Source organism: Akebia trifoliata, chromosome 4, assembly GCF_017979445.1.
Source record: "Akebia trifoliata isolate Shusen 1 chromosome 4, ASM1797944v1, whole genome shotgun sequence".
NCBI classification, from domain to species: Eukaryota; Viridiplantae; Streptophyta; class Magnoliopsida; order Ranunculales; family Lardizabalaceae; genus Akebia; species Akebia trifoliata.
In genome coordinates this window covers 4,758,474-4,775,220 of record NC_141378.1, presented here as the reverse complement: position 1 = coordinate 4,775,220, position 16,747 = coordinate 4,758,474, and the positions used below count along the sequence as shown (strand labels likewise).

General features: G+C 36.9%; 2 protein-coding genes across 3 annotated transcripts; one reads left to right on the top strand and one right to left on the bottom strand.

The window, feature by feature from the left end:
* Positions 1-1,220: 1,220 nt before the first annotated feature.
* LOC147403169 (ABC transporter B family member 4-like) lies at positions 1,221-8,298 on the bottom strand. The gene is made up of 13 exons (XM_086438655.1): positions 8,171-8,298; positions 7,003-7,403; positions 6,874-6,928; positions 6,600-6,775; positions 6,297-6,518; positions 5,968-6,206; positions 5,282-5,807; positions 4,790-5,063; positions 3,842-4,716; positions 2,671-2,937; positions 2,281-2,544; positions 1,898-2,191; positions 1,221-1,787 (listed from the first exon to the last, which is right to left on the bottom strand). The coding sequence occupies exons 2-13, from the start codon at positions 7,342-7,344 to the stop codon at positions 1,434-1,436; spliced, it is 3,888 nt and encodes a 1,295-aa protein (XP_086294781.1). The 5' UTR covers positions 7,345-7,403; positions 8,171-8,298; the 3' UTR covers positions 1,221-1,433.
* A 3,618-nt stretch (positions 8,299-11,916) lies between these two features.
* Positions 11,917-14,950, top strand: LOC147403168 (uncharacterized). Of its 2 annotated transcripts, none has more exons than XM_086438654.1 (3): positions 11,917-12,075; positions 12,428-12,777; positions 12,861-14,950. In XM_086438654.1, the coding sequence occupies exons 2-3, from the start codon at positions 12,431-12,433 to the stop codon at positions 14,704-14,706; spliced, it is 2,193 nt and encodes a 730-aa protein (XP_086294780.1). In that variant the 5' UTR covers positions 11,917-12,075; positions 12,428-12,430; the 3' UTR covers positions 14,707-14,950. The 2 variants fall into 2 exon arrangements, with proteins under 2 accessions (XP_086294780.1, XP_086294779.1); XM_086438653.1 differs by having other exon boundaries at positions 12,852-14,950.
* Positions 14,951-16,747: the final 1,797 nt, after the last annotated feature.

The following is a 16,747-nucleotide window of genomic DNA, read 5'->3' as shown; positions in this document are numbered from 1 at the left end:
GTTAAAAAAAGAGAGTTAGATTGTCACAATTCTATTCATTATTCATCAATGGGTCTTGTTAACATGTGCCCTAAGGGCGCACGTTAAGATGCATTAAATACACCTCTAATATTTATTTTTCCACCCCAAAATGCCCTCAATTTTTTTCCACCAAAAATACCTCTAAATGCTTATTTCAAGGTGTGATTTAACAAAACCCTTCATAAATTTATTTCTTATTTTCTTTACATACCTCTTTGATTAATTAGGCAATATTTAATCGAGTGCGATTTTGTTGATGCATAGTGACCACACAATCCTATTGGATGATTACTTGCAATTTTTTTCCAGCAGTCCCTCCATCTTTTTTTTTTTACAATCCTTATACTCTTTATTAATTAAATACAAATCCAAATACCCTCATTTTCTATTGAAATAGCAAAATACTTGTCTTACTAATGTAGTAAGATTTTAATCCTTAGTAAGGGTCATTTTACTCATATGGATAACTACATCACCAGTCCAACACTACCACAGCCCTCTAAGTTTCATAAAAACCTCAGATCAAAAAAATAAAATTTAAGAAATAATTTATTTTTTTAGTTTGATCCAGATTTTTGAAAATTGATGGCTACCGAACTTTTCAAATTACTCTCAAACTTAAAATTGAAATACAACGGTGAAAAATAATTTTTTTTTTTTATTATTTGTATTTTCAGAGTTCATATACTTTTGTCCACTACAATGTTGAAGCATCTGATCATGATTTTGGATGCCACAAGGTGAGCCCAAGATTACTCCGACGTGATAAAGTATTTTAGAGAAGCACTTTTCCTACTAAGTTAGTAAAATTTGAAATCTTACTAAAACTCATTAAACTCAAATGAATTACTTAAGCAAATAATTTTTCCCTTGGGATTCGGTGGTGACTTTCATTTTGGTATCCTTCAATGGTCCGCACAACCTATTTTCCCAGGTCACTTTTCTAGTGAGGTTATCCTCTGGCCCACTCTCTTGCAACCAATTTTTTTTTGGAACCCTAGATTGTCCTTTCCAATGTCGTCATTTTTGAGATTGGAATACAAGAAGTGATGTCACAAAGAAAACCCCTAGGGTTTAGTGTTGCAAAAAAATTAAGCCCTCATTTTGCATGGTGGGCTTTTGGCAAATTCCTTATTTTCTAAAGCTAAGGATGGTTTCGGCTGAACTCATCAGATCATGGGCAGGGCTACGGCCACCTTGATTTAACATTTATTAAACAAATATGGTGAATGGTTAAAAATAAATAATTATGAGTTGATTGGATGGTAAGAATAATGGATTGAGTCCAAACTGCCGGACTGGATCTCCTTATGTGGGACCCAACAACTGTTGGGCCCTTGCCACCCTCTCCAAAATAAATAAATAAATATGCAAAGTTACAAAATTTTAAGAGAGGAAATACAAGATTTGGATTAAGATGAAGAACTCGCATGGAGTGCTACTAGGGAGGCATAAACTCCCTCCTTAACATTAATTAACGTCTCATGCTTTCCTTTCTCAGCGATAACTCCATTTTTAACCACCGCGATTAAATTCGCATTCTTAATTGTGGATAACCGATGTGCCACCACAACTGTAGTTCGATCCACCATGACTCGGTCCAATGCATCTTGAACTACTCTTTCGGATTCAGCATCTAATGCACTTGTGGCCTCATCTAGTAATAAAATCTTCGGTGCTTTCACCATAGCACGGGCAATGGCCACCCGTTGCTTCTGTCCTCCTGATAATTGGACCCCTCGCTCTCCTACGATCGTGTCGTACCCCTGCATTTTTTTTTTCCAATTAATGAATAAATTAAAATAGTAAATTTAATTTTTGTAACAAAAAGATAATAATGTTTCAACTATAATTCAGTTAAAAAGAAGGTTCCAACCTGTTGTAAACCACTTATGAAATTGTGAGCATTTGCTAACTCTGCTGCGGCCAAAATCTCTGCCTCCGTCGCATTTCCTTCCTTCCCATATGCAATGTTGGCTCGAATTGTGTCATTAAATAACACAGGTTCTTGGCTCACTAGACCCATTTGTTGCCTCAACCACCTCAACTGAAACTTTTGAATTTCGATACCATCTAACGTTATAGTACCCGAATCAAGATCATAAAATCTTTGCAACAATGAGATCACTGTTGATTTCCCGCTCCCACTCTCTCCAACCAGCGCGACCGTCTGATACATAATAACCATACTGTTAGATATTGTAATAGTGCAAGTTTTGCTTTAAATTTTGTTTGTGTTAGTAAGTTATAAAGAGTTACCCTGCTAGAATGAATGGTCAAGCAAAGGTCCTGGAAAATAGGAACATCGGGCCTTGTTGGATACTTAAAACTGATGTGTCGAAGATCAATTTCACCTTTTATATTTTCTAATGTCATTCCAGAATCATTGCTCGAGTCTATCTTTGATTTTCGGTCCAGAAGTGCAAATATGGAGACGGCAGAAGCCTTGGCCTTACTTGAGTCTGGTGCATATGAGCTTGATTGAGAAATTCCAACCGCGGAGACAGTGAGAGCAAAGAAAACCTGAAAATTTAATAATCAAACAACCGAAAGATAATCTGATTGGCATTTGTATGAACTATTACTACATGAAAATTTACTATAAGAAATCTTCTTGAACAACTTGATTGAAATGGAAAGAATACTTACGCGGAAAACCGCCGAGAAAGTGGTCTTGCCATTCTGAACAAGTTGTGCTCCAGCATAGAAACTGGTCGCATAAACTGAAAAAAGCAAGAAAAAGGATAACCCGAAACCAATCCCACTAATCAAACCTTGTCTTATCCCTGCCTTTATTGGACCATCGGATTTCTTTTTGTATAATTGCATCACCTTCTCCTCAGCACAGAAAGAAGCAATCGTCCTTATACTCCCAACCGCATCATTAGCAACTTGACTTGCTTCCTCATACATTTTCTGCAACCGTTTAAATATACATCTTATCATGGGGTGACAACATATCGATAACCAAAACACCACTTTTTTTTTTTTTTATTTACAAATATAACAATTTTATAGATAATAAAGAGGAACAAGAGGAGGCTGAGAGGCCCCCCACCAGAAAAGAAAGAAAAACAATGGTAAAAGAGTCCCAAAATCTCTATCAGTACCGCGTGGGAAGAAATTTCCTTACTTTGGTATACCCTGGAGTTCCTCTTCTTCCAAAGACCCCAAGCTATAGCAAAATGGAGGACCAAAAAACCACTTAATTTTCAGGCATAACCGAAGTATAGTTTTTCTTCTTCTTCTTCTCTTTTTAACACAGAAGTATATAGGATAGGCTGCCCACAGATATTAATATGGTGCTTCATCATCATCATCGAAGCCTTATCCCAAAGATTTGGGTCGGTCAGCTAAACAAATTTTGTTCCTCCATTCAATTCTGTCTAGAGTCACATCTTTTGCTATTGAAAAGAGGAGCTTAAATAATGATACAAATAATATCCAAGTACCAACTACGTTCTCTATATAACCTCCGAGAAACAGAAGAGGCTCTTGAAAGATTAACAGAAATTCTTCCAAGAATTTGGAACCTAATCTTATAAAATAAAAATAAAAAATGTATTGAATCTTGTGCTTACGAGCCGAAGTTCTAGCACACGAAAGTCGAAGTACATACTTTAAATTCCTTGATGGGTTTCATTTATAGGAATATCACCTACTTTAGAATATGATTTTTGTCAAAGTGAAATTTGGGGTTTTTTCGTTTGAAATATGTTTATGTGATGGCCTTAATATGAACCCTTCTAACTCCTACACTTTTTGAAGTAAATGGACTATAGTTTAGCATGCATCAAATAAAATGGATGTTCGAGCAAACCTTTGCATCTGCACTGAATCCTGTTATGAACTTCATTTGAACCCATCCATTAAGTCCTACCAATGGTAGCAAAACAAGGACTATAAGAGCCAATTGCCAACATGCTTCGAAAGCAATAGCCAAACCAGCGACCGCAGTTGCCGTGTTCTGAACAAGCAAAGCAAGCGCATCCCCAACCAAACCACGCACACTCGCAGCATCCGCAGAAAGCCTCGCACCAATTGCACCACTTGAGTGTTCTTGCTCATCGAACCAACTTACCTCCGTGTGAACCACCTTTTCAAAGCACATTGATCGGATTCGTCTAATTAATCTACACCCAGCCACGGCAAAGAAATATGTACTTGCTACGGATGATACTAATGCTAATAGTCCGACTGCAACAAACATCAATGCCCAAATCCGAGAATCCTTCCGAAGTTCACTTGGTGGCTCATAAAATGTTTTGATCATACCCGAGAAAAGTATACCAAAGGCCGGGTATACCATTCCATTGGCCACTGAAGATATAGCACCAAGTAGTAGAAATGGAATCTCGGGCTTGTTGAGATAGGCAAGGCGACGTAGTGGGACTTCCTTAATCTTTGGAGGGATGTTGGATTCTGTTGGTGCAGTTTCTTGTGTATTGAGTCCTGTTGGTAGATCAAATGACTGTGAGAAAGAGTGTCGGCTACTGTTTCCTTTCTCAGATGATCCCCGACTTATGGATCGTTTCAAGGATATTCGTTGGCTCGAGTGCCTGCTAGACTCAACTGACATTTTTGTTTTTTCTTGATCATTTATTGCATGGTTTTCTGATTCTGGGTTTAATTCTTGAAGGCGTATAAGCTGGCAATATGCACCATCGGGATCCTTGATGAGCTCTGAGTGTGAACCTGATGAATTGACACAATAAATAATGTGAGAGCTCAACTAGTATACTATGATTATATATGTAGGATTTCGTACCTTTTTCAACAATCTTCCCTCGATGAATGACAGCGATCATATCAGCGTTCCTCACCGTGCTCAAGCGATGGGCTACTATGACAGTAGTTCGGTTGACCATGACCCTATCCAATGCTTCTTGCACAATCCGCTCAGACTCAGTGTCCAACGCACTTGTAGCTTCATCTAGAAGAAGAATTCGCGGGTCTTTTAAAATTGCTCTAGCTATAGCAACTCTCTGCTTCTGCCCCCCGGACAGTTGCGTTCCATGCTCACCAACCAAAGTGTCTAGCCCCTGACATGTATTAAATAAATTACATGAAATGCTATTACTAACTAGGCTAGAACTCTATAAGTCTATAAAAAAATTTATGACATAAACACGCAAGAATCAGTTTTTAAGGATGTTCATCACATAGAAGCCAAAGAATTGAAATGAATCACCATGAAAGAAAGATTAAAATTAATTAAATAAAGAAAAAATAACCAACAAGTCCAAAAAAAGAAATGGACCTCTGGCAATTTATCTATGAATTTGGCAGCGTTAGCAAGCTCAGCTGCAGCTTTGATTTCTTCAAGAGTTGCCCCAGTCTTCCCATAAGCGATATTATCTTTAATGCTAGAAGCAAACAGCACAGGTTCCTGACTTACAAGCCCAATTTTTTCTCTGATCCATCTCAGCTGAAATTCCTTGAGATTTATACCATCTATAAGAACCTCACCACTTTGTGGATCATAAAATCTCTCTATTAAACTGATCACAGTTGACTTCCCACTCCCACTCTGTCCAACCAAAGCCGCGGTTGTGCCACTAGGAATGGTAAGAGAAAATTCAGTGAAAATCTGCTCATCTGGTCTTGCTGGATAACTGAAGTCAATGTCCCTTAACTCAATATCACCACGAATATCATCTAATGTATGCCCATTGGTGTCGTAAGCATCTATATATGGCTTCCGATTGATTGTCTCGAACATCTTAAATGCTGCAGCTTGTCCAGCAGCAAATGCACTCAAGCATGGTGACGCCTGTCCCAGAGACCTAAAACATCAAATGACACAAAGATCAACAAGTGAACCTTTTTCCAATTCTCAACAATCGTGGTTTCACTATTACATGCATTAATGTACTATGTTCACATATATAACCAAATACACATTTAAACATTCATATATGAGGAAACAAGCAAGTTGCAACTTACAAAGAACCGGTCAACATAGCGACAATTACATTAACGACATCACCACCCGTGTAGTCTTTGTTGATTATCATCTTTGCACCATACCATATGGCCAAACCATAAGTACTGAATATGACAAACAAAACTGTACCAATACCTAATCCGGAAGCTAAGCCCCCATGAACACCGGACTTGTAAGCGTCTGTTAAAGATTTGTTATATTTAGCTATAGCTTGCTTTTCCCCGGTGAACGATGCAACCTATGTAGGAGCCATTTTATTTGTGTCAAAAAAAAAAAGTGCAACAATTAAATGCTCTTTAGCGATGAAATTTTTGAAATTGTTACGTACTGTTCTGATTGAGCCGATCGTTTGTTCCACAACAATCCCTGATTTTGAGTAAGCAGTTTGTCCTTGAGATGCCATCTTGTTGACAACAATTGCCATGGCTGCACCAGAAATCACAAGCGGTGGAATAGAGGATAACATGACAAGGGCAAGAAGCCACCCTTTAATGAATGCTATTACAAAGCCTCCTATGAATGTTGCAACCAGCTGTACAAACTTTCCAACCTACAAAATAGAAAGAAAATGGTTCATCGTCAATGCTTGACCTTTCAAGTTTCAATCAAATCAATGTTTTGGGTTTCATACCTTCTCCCCCAATGCATCTTGAATGAGAACAGTGTCACCAGACATCCTACCAACAACTTCTCCAGTATTTGTTTCCATATCAAAGAAACCAATATCTTGCCTTAATATTGTTTTCAAGTATAAACTCCTTATTCTTGCTGCTTGCCTCTCACCTGTGACTATCCAACATGCCATCTCTGAAAGATAATAAATATGGGTTTATTTTTTTAGTGTCGAATAATTCAAAAAACATTCACTATTTTATACCATTAGAACTCCGAATCTGTGTACTTACGGAAGAATGATGCCACTCCAGATCCCACACCCACGTAAACAAAGTTTAACGCTACCTGAATACATAAATCACATTCCTCAATTCAATTCTGTCTAAAGCTATTACGGAATGTTGTGTAAGATCTAATACCTTGGAAACTTGCCGAACCACTTCTTTGGTGTCCGCATTTTCCCCAAAAGAGTTGGTGATGTCCCCAATTAAGACTGTCATAAGGGGTAAGGATATCCCATTTGCAAGAGCAGCGACTGTTCCCATGAACATTAACACAAAATCTTTAGAATCCGCAAAGGAGAACAGCTTGAGAAAGGGAACAGTTTTAACGCTCTCATCTCCTCCCTTGATCTTCTCTGATCTGTTTAGGTCACCTTTCTTTTCGGAGCTTTTTTCAGTCTGTATTACAGGTGAGTTACTCGTTGATGAGGTGTCCTGACACGTGTTTGTATCACCATCCAAGCCATTCTTCTCAGCCATGTTGCCAGTTATCCTAAAGTTCGCTACTAAATTTGAACTGTGATGAACTTAAACCTCAACTGCAAGAAAATAGAAGATTTTGGATATGTGCTAAATCAAACTGCAACCAATAGACAGCTATAAAAGTAGAGGCTAAGTCCAGCCGAAAACACAAATCTCACACATTGAAAAACTAAAATTATTTAAGAATTTTGTCAAAAGTATGTCATTTAGAAACTTGTATGAAAAGAACCCAAATAACTCGTTGAAGATTTAAAAATAAAATAATAACTTAAAGCTTGAAATCAGAACCCAAAAAACAGTTGAAGATCAAAAGATTCATCAACTATATTGTGAATTAAGAGAGAAACAAAGAATGAACCCATAGTCTGTTTCAAGAATAATGATGAAAAAAATAATACGAAAAAGAAGAAACTCTGCAACTTTTAAAACACAGGTGGTGATTCTCACTTTCATAAACCATGGCACAGGACCAATTGTGAAGGAAACATATGTGCCAGGTTGATCTAGCCAAAGTGCACCAAGCTGTTATTTATGATTGTTTATTGTTCGTTACGTGATGAGCAAATTCTTGCATCAAATTATAAAACCATTTAATTTACACCCCTACTTCTAATGCGGATTAGTCTTCTATAGAATGGGCAAGGCATCCAAGACTATTAGTTGGGACAGAGAACATGAATGCCACAATCAACCAAAACTCTGAAACCTCATCACCTGAGGTTGCAATTTACATCATCATCACTCAGCATTCAAGATCAAAGTATCATAAAAGAGGAAAAAAAAATATTAGAACTTAGAATAATGAGTAAACATCAAAACTCACCAAAACATTATAAAGGAATTTAGAATTCTCAATTTTGGAATCGTAGCTCCAAAGATGTTGTTCTTTGCATTATATAATGTTCGGTCCACAAAGCTTCTTAATATAATAAGCTTTGTGGACTTAACAAACCAAGTTACTTAATGAGCAAGCATTAAGTATAACCAATCAAAAGATAGAACTCCCTACTTTCAACAATTTGAAAACCCAGTAAAATTTGAATGCTTCATTTGATACAAAGGTCTAAAATGTCCAGTTTCAACAGTATTAAACATGGATAATGGCCATTATAACAACCATTATAAACACCGCTACGTATTTATCCATAATAACTTATTTGTACGTATAATTATACTAAAATTGTTCAATTTTTGCCTTATAATTGAAATCCGGATGATGGTATCAATACTCAGACTTTAACCAACTTAGCAAAATGACACCTTTTAAGCCAAGTACCTAGACCTATAAATTATAAAGGGTTTTTGTTAACATGTGCCCTAAAGGTACGTGTAAAGCTGAAGATATCCATTTTTGGTAAAAATAAAAATACCAAAACGGGTATATGGCACCTTTGATGAATATTTCAAAACGTAACTGGGCCAGTAATTTTTGCAAATACTTGGCTGTTTCGGTTAATAAAGTTTATTTTTAGCAAGAAATTTTTAATCAAGGATAAACTAGTAGCAGTTACCAAACATCCCCCAAAAGATGAAGATTCCGAGTTTGACGTTGAGGGAAGGTTCATTCTCCTTAGAAAAAAAGAAAAAAAAATTCAAATTCGCCGGCCTATATTACCTGCAAATTACAACCGCGGGTGGGGTTCTCGTCTAAGACCATTTGACTAGTTTGTTAGTTTATTTGACTAGTTTGTTAGTTTATTAAGTAAACCTAATAGAAGAAAGTCACTTTAGACCTGCGAGAGGGGATGGCTTTAGACCAGCTAGAGAGGATGGTTGACTATTAACAATCCTTGTTGAGTAAGGTATCCATTTTGATTGGATTGGATTGATTTATACCTACTACGGGTGGGAGGGAGACTTACCCTGTCCAACCCCCCAACGAGCTCTAAATCGAACTTGACCAACAAGCACTGTTGATTTTAGTTCCACATCGGATATAAATTGTCTTGTTTCTCTCCTTATAAGCTCTCCTGAGCCTTTTCACTCATTGTCAATTAGTTTTGAGTTGGACTCCCAAATTTATTATGGTATCAGAGTAAGCTTTTCTCTCCTCCATGTCATCTAGTTCATATCTCCACATGTTTGGTCAAGTCCAATGCAATCGTGCAGGTGCATGTTAAGTTTAGTTCCACAACGAAAACAAATTGCCTTCTCTCTCCCTATAAGTTCTTGGACCTCTTCACTCATTGTCAATTGATTTTGAGTTAGACCATCAAACTTATCAAACATTGTGTTAAATGATGAACAATATTCCTTGCTGACTAGTATCACCAGGCTCCACAAACTATAACCAAAATATCATCTCTTGACCAAATCATACAACTAACTCTTAATCAAATGTTTTTTTTTCCTCTTGGTCTGATAAATAAAATATTTGGGGAACTAAGACCTCAACCAAGTTTAACCATCTAGGTCCTCCCAAAATTTGATCATATCCTATCTTTCAACCTTGAAACCAATTTATTCAACTTTTCCTTCTTGTTTATGATTCCTCTTCAGACTCTACAACTAATTGACCTATTTAGTTTTTGATAAGGGCCACTGACATATTCGATTTTTCATTCTTGGGTGAGGGCAAATTTTGAACTAAGACTCGCAAACCTTACCAACTTTGCAAGTTGGCACCTTCAAAACAATTTAAAGTGGGTTTTAAACCTATTTTTTTTAATGAGATTAGTAATTTTAGTGAGTGTAGGTTTTAAACCTATGTCTAGAGTACTAACTAAGATAACATCTTTAAATTTTTTGGTGTGGCCACCAAGTAAAAGCTAGTGTTGTAATGAGACAAGCAAGTGGGTTTTGAACTCAATTCTATGATATCAAGCACCACAAAATTTATTGAGTTGGTGGGCACCTTAAAGTATAATTTGATTTCTGATCATGTTTGAAAGGTTGTTTATTCGGCTAATATCCTTGGTCACATGCAATCCCCCTTCCCCCACACGCACTAAGTAATCTCTGAGATAAATTCCTCAAGGTGGCCCCGAAGAGGCAATTCGAACTCAAGACTTCCGCTTCTTAAGAAATGGTCCTAGCCATCTCGCCAACACTATGGGCTTCTTTTTTTTATTTTATTTTATAATTTCATTAAAAAATTCTGATTTTAAGTGAAATGGTAAACAACAATGGGTACCATAATTTCTTTTGATGTAGCCGGGGGTGGAGCTAATAAGGAACCTGTAGGGGCAATTGCCCCCACAATTTTTTTTTTTTGACATCCTTGCATTTATGGTTTATTTTGAGATATCCCTGTATTTTCAACAAATTACATACCATTTGCTCTCACAATTTTTTTTGACATCCTTGCATTTATGGTTTATTTTGAGATATCCCTGTATTTTCAACAAATTACATACCCATTTGCTCCCACTCCTTCACCTCACTCCCCATTCCCCCCAACCCCTTGTCTCTTTCCAATTTTTTTAAGATGATATCGTCTCTTGACTTAAACCTTCTCTCATAAACTAATTGGAAATGACCCAAATTTTTTTTTCTTCAATATCTAACCGAAACAACTCTTAATTTATTTCAAAACCATTCATCTTCAAGCCCTTCAACTATACCATTAACTCAAATTTGCCCCCATTACAAGAAACTCTTGGCTAATGTAGCATATTATATAATATTCATTAAAGTCATGATAATTTGACTCACTTTTTTCTATGCTTCCTTCACAGAATCATAGACCCTTTGCTTCGGGATACACAACGACAAAGATTGATTGTTACGCAAACTAGCAAATTAGAGAGTATACAAAAAAAAGAGTTAGATTATCACAATTTTATTCATTATTCATCCGTGGTCTTGTTAACATGTGTCTTAAGGGCACACGTTAAGATGCATTAAATACACCTCAAATCTTTATTTTCCCACCAAAAAATGCCCTCAAATTTTTTCTACCAAAGATACCTTCAAATGCTTATTTCAAGGTGTGATTTAACAAAAGCCTTCATCAATTTATTTCTTATTTTCTTTACATACCACTTTGATTAATTTAGGCAATATTAATCACGCCTCGTCATGTATATATATATATATTCATAAAAGGTAAGACTTGCCCCAATCCGAAATGACAAGATGACACGTATATATAGTGGGGGTGGGTGGGTTGGGTAGTTGGAGATCCGTAATTTCCAATTGAGTTCGGCTTACCTTGTGACACCCAAAAACATGATCCGCTTCAGTTGTAGGGGAAACAATTCTATGAATATTTAAATAAAAAAAAAAATTCCTTTTTACCGTTAAATATTAATTTTAAGTTTGGGAGTTAGATCCATTTTCAAGACATTGAATTAACCTCAAAAGAAATTTTATATTTTTGCTGATACCGTAATCTATTTGTTCAAAACTACCCTTAACAAGATTTAAAATCCTACTATGTTAGCAAGGAAAGTGTTTTGCTTTCCAAGTTTGCAAGTTACAATTGGTCAAAGTCAATAAATAAGGGAGGTAACCCTAATTTTTAAGAAAGAAAAAAAAATAGAAAGGCTGAAGGCACGTTAACTAAGGAGTTAAATCCCAATTGTCGGCTTAGATCTCCGGTAGTACTTTAATAAATCTACTAACTGATCTATCATATATGAACAGCTTGTACTCCCTCCCCGCTCCAATTTCCATTGGGGTTTACATGCGACAAGCTAGCTATAGCTCTGTATGAGCTGAAGAAGAAGAAGAAAGTCAAGGGTGAGAGACTAAGGAGAAGCTCTTCGTCTGAGTCTCTGCTTGTAGGTAAAGGCTTCTTCTTTCTTTGTTCCACCAAAAAAATCTAGGGTTTCTGAAATATATGTTCTTTGTGAATCGATTCGAGTTTAGTTTTTCAACTCGACACAGAATTGGGGTTACTGATTTGGCTCTTGAATGGGTTAGGGTTTAATAATTTCACCTCTGTTTGTGGGTAAGGTTAACTATGTGTTTAGGTTGTTTTCTATTTAGGGTTTTCAATGTGCGTTGAAAGTTTAGATTTTGGGGTAAATTTAATTTGTATCGTGTGTGTTTTCTTCCGAGTTTGTGCTTGTTTTATTTGTAGAATTATTTTCAGAAAAAAAATTATTTATTTGGGATTTTATATTTTACTGGCTAGGTCATGGCCGAAAGAAAAATTATCGTGATTTGTCAGTCTTGCGGAGAGTTTGTGACTGGTAAAGATGGATCTTTGACCTATAAGGGAGGAGATGCCCATGCCATTGACATTGATGAAGAAACTCGATTTGACAATTTTAAGTCGGAGATTGCAGAAATGTGGAATTGTAGCAATAATGCCATGTCGATCAAGTACTTCCTACCTGGAAACAAAAAAACCCTAATTTCAATTTCTAATGACAAAGACCTAAAACGCATGATCAGTTTTCACGGAAATTCAGAAACGGCTGATATTTATGTCATACAAGGAGATGTTGTTGCTCACGGTGTCATGAACACGCCCGCCAGTAGGTACTTGTCTTTGCAATGTCTTTATCTATTATTTTTGGTTTGTGTGAATTCTATGGAAAAATTCATTTTTTTAGGTCGAGCAGGACGACTGCATCAGAGGCGGCGTTGGTTCCGGTTGATTTCCCTATTGCGGTTGATGCCCCTATCGATAAATCCATTGTTGATATAACTCCAACTCCTCCTGTTTCCTATGATGTTAAGCATCATAGAGATGTAAAATCATGGGAACACATTATCACGGGTGTGAATCAACGATTTAATAGTGCTCATGAATTCCGTGAAGCCTTACGTAAATACTCTATTGCTCATGGGTTCGCTTATGTACTTAAGAAAAATGATCCTCTTCGAGTTACTGCGAAATGCAAATCAGACGGGTGTCCATGGCGGTTGCACGCGTCAAGGTTGTCAACTACTCCATTTTTTTGTATCAAGAAAATGAACCCAACGCATACATGTGAAGGAGCTGTTGTGACGGGTGGGTATCAAGCATCGACAAGTTGGGTGGCAAGTATTATAAAGGAGAAATTACGAGAATCCCCACATTACAAACCTAAAGATATTGCCGAGGACCTCAAACGAGATTATGGGATTGAATTAAAGTATGCACAAGCTTGGCGTGGAAAGGAGATTGCCAGAGAGCAACTTCGGGGTTCTTATGAAGAAGCATACAACCAACTTCCATTGTTCTGTGAGATGATAATGGAGACAAATCCAGGTAGCTTTGCTACATTCACGACTAAGGAGGACTCTAGCTTTCATCGTCTTTTTGTCTCATTTCATGCCTCACTATGTGGTTTCAATCAAGGTTGCCGCCCTCTCCTTTTCCTTGATAGTACACCTTTGAACTCTAAATACCAGGGGACATTGTTGTCGGCGACAGCAGCTGATGGGAACGATGATATTTTTCCAGTTGCATTTGCTATAGTAGATGCTGAGACCGATGACAACTGGCGTTGGTTTTTAGAACAATTGAAGTCTGCAGTGTCAACATCTCGATCGATAACATTTGTGGCAGATATAGACAAGGGCTTAAGGAAGTCTATAGCTGAGATATTTGAAAATGGGTACCATGGTTATTGTCTACGCTACCTTACGGAGAACTTTAAGAGAGTCTCTCATGAAGTGAAGCGTCTCTTGGTTTCCGAATTTTGTATTGCTGCTTATGCACCCAGACTTGAGGGATTCCAAAAGAGTATGGAAGGCATAAAAAGTATTTCTCCCGAAGCTTATGATTGGATATTGGAGATTAATCCTGAACATTGGGCAAATGTATACTTTGGGGGTGCAAGGTATAACCACATGACGTCAAAGTTCGGAGAATCGTTCTACAGTTGGGTATCAGAAGCACATGAGCTACCTATAATACAGTTGGTTGATGCGATTCGGTGCAAGATAATGGAGTTGATCTATACACGACGGGTGGATTCGAATCATTGGTTGTCAAGACTTACTCCATCTATGGAGGAGAAGCTACAGAAAGAGACTTTGAAAGCACGCTCTCTTGAAGTGTTATTTTCACCGGGTAGTACGTTTGAAGTTCGTGGAGACTCCATTTATGTTGTTGATATTGATCGTGGGGATTGTGCTTGCAAAGAATGGGAAATCACTGGCTTGCCATGCTCCCATGCTATTGCCGTCTTTGACTGTATCGGTAGAATCCCATATGATTATTGCTCAAGATACTTCACAACTGAGAGTTACCGATTGACATATTCAAAGTCGATAAATCCGGTGCCTAACGTTGACAAGGGTACAGAGAAAGATTCATCTGTAGAAAAAGTGAAAGTAACACCTCCTCCAACTCGTCGTGCACCAGGCCGACCAAAGATGAAGCGAGCAGGATCACAAATTGTCATCAAACGACAACTTCAGTGCAGTAAATGCAAATGTCTCGGTCATAATAAGAAAACATGCAAAGAGACTTCTTAGGGAGCTTTAACCTTGTATGTAATCACTCCTCATACTTGAGGTACAAGTTAGGGGTCATTGTACTTTTATCATCTAGCTTAATTTTTATTTGCTGATTGCTTCAAGACACATGTGTAGGTTATTATTATCTTACCTAGTTTATGTGCTACTTTACAGTAACATTTTGTGTGTTTTTTTTTTTTGTTGTTGTACTTTTTGTTATAGACGAGTAGCTGTTTAATGCTTATTTAATCTTTGATTTGAACTTCCTTGTTGTTTATGAATATGAATTATCCGTAGACAAAACATGTTCATGTTAGTCTTGTATAGCATTTTATATATCAAGAAAAGTATTATGTGGCAGTGTTGTTGGGTATGTTTGTACCTCTGAGTGCAACATCTTTGTCGGGAAAATTTGCACACTTGAATAGGCACATGACATGGCTTATGACAATTGAATTTTTGAGACAGGGCTTGATGATGGTAATACATAGATTACATTCCGGGTTTGAACAATTGACCTTACGACCAAGTAGTGTATGTTTGTATACAATTATTAGCAAATTGAAGGAATCAAGAGTACTATTCTGTGGTTACAGTTAAAATAGCTCGGAGCTTCTAGTTGACTTCTTGCCTGGAAGTCTAGAATATCTAATTAGAACCATTGGAATATATATATAATAATAAGAGTCAGTGATGGAGTACCGAGCCCTCAAGATTGTACCTCATATATATATATATAGGGTAGCGTTCAAGGGCAAACTTTTTGGCAAAACATTTTTCAAAACATGAGTTAGAGGTTTTGGAATGGGTTGATTTTTGGTGAGGATGATTCTCGGTGGAGGAGATCATCATCACCCAAAATCAGCCAATTCCAAAACTTCTAACCCCATCAAAAACAGTTTACAAAAAATAGACGGTCCATGATTTTTCAACTTGTAAACATGGGTTAGAAGTTTTGGAATGGGCTGATTTTTGGTGAGGATGATCTCCTCACCGTAGAAATCATCCTCACAAAAAACCAGCCCATTCCAAAACCTCTAACTCATGTTTTGAAAAATGTTTTGCCAAAAAGTTTGCTAAAATGTTTGCCATTGAATTCCCCCCATATATATATATATATATATATAACATTGTACCTTATATGGCACATCCTCACGTGAAAGTGTGTAGGAACCATGCAAAGCATCTATGCATATTTTTAGGTTTTTTTGTTTTGTTTTTTTTTAAATATCCTTTTCCACTACTTTACCTTAACATAAATTCTTATAATGAAATAGAATAGTATAGCAATTAACAATCTCAAGCATTGAGGAAAAAAATGTTGAACGATCTTTACCCGAATAAAGCAATGTGGTCTGGGGGTCTGATACAAATTCAGATCCAAGTAAAGAAATTTGGATCTAAACTGAACCCAACCCATTTTAAGCACTATGACTATGAGGACTCCTTGTGAAACATCCAAATTTCCCTCTAAAACTTACATATTTTGCATGGAATTCATTTTCTAAGGGAATAAAATTTCCTCAGGAAAATTGTCTTGATAGTATCAATTCAGTAGGGAAATGAATTTGCCTAGTTGATACGATTAGGAAAATATATATATATAAGGAGTTGTTTTTAACTTTGTTTTAATGGGAAATGCTCAGCACCCTACGCTTTACCCTACACTTTACCCTATGTGTTTTGTCCTACATGGGTTAGAAGTTTTAGAATGGACTGATTTTTGATGAGGATGATCTCTATGGTTAGAAGATCTTCCTCACCAAAAATCAGCCCATTCCGAAATTTCTAGTCCCATATTTACAAGTTGAAAAATCATGGATTGTCCATTTTTTGTAAGCCATTTTTGATGGGTTAGAAATTTTGTTGAGGAGATCATCCTCACCAAAAATTAGGCTATTCCAAAACTTCTAACCCATGTAGGACAAAACACGTAGGGTAAAGCATAACGTAAAGTGTAGGGTGCCGAACCGGACCTGTTTTAATACCATCTCAGTTCACTTGCCTGATTGGATTTCAAGGTGTCTTGGGGTCAATATTTGATGAAACCAATTCATTG

Coding starts and splice junctions, on each gene's coding strand:
- LOC147403169 (XM_086438655.1), bottom strand. CDS start 7,344: ATGGCTGAGAAGAATGGCTTGGATGGTGATACAAACACGTGTCAGGAC. Junction 6,776..6,873: donor TGGAGTGGCATCATTCTTCC/GTAAGTACACAG, acceptor ATTATCTTTCAG/AGATGGCATGTTGGATAGTC. Junction 2,938..3,841: donor GATTCAGTGCAGATGCAAAG/GTTTGCTCGAAC, acceptor AAACGGTTGCAG/AAAATGTATGAGGAAGCAAG.
- LOC147403168 (XM_086438653.1), top strand. CDS start 12,431: ATGGCCGAAAGAAAAATTATCGTGATTTGTCAGTCTTGCGGAGAGTTT. Junction 12,778..12,851: donor ATGAACACGCCCGCCAGTAG/GTACTTGTCTTT, acceptor TCATTTTTTTAG/GTCGAGCAGGACGACTGCAT.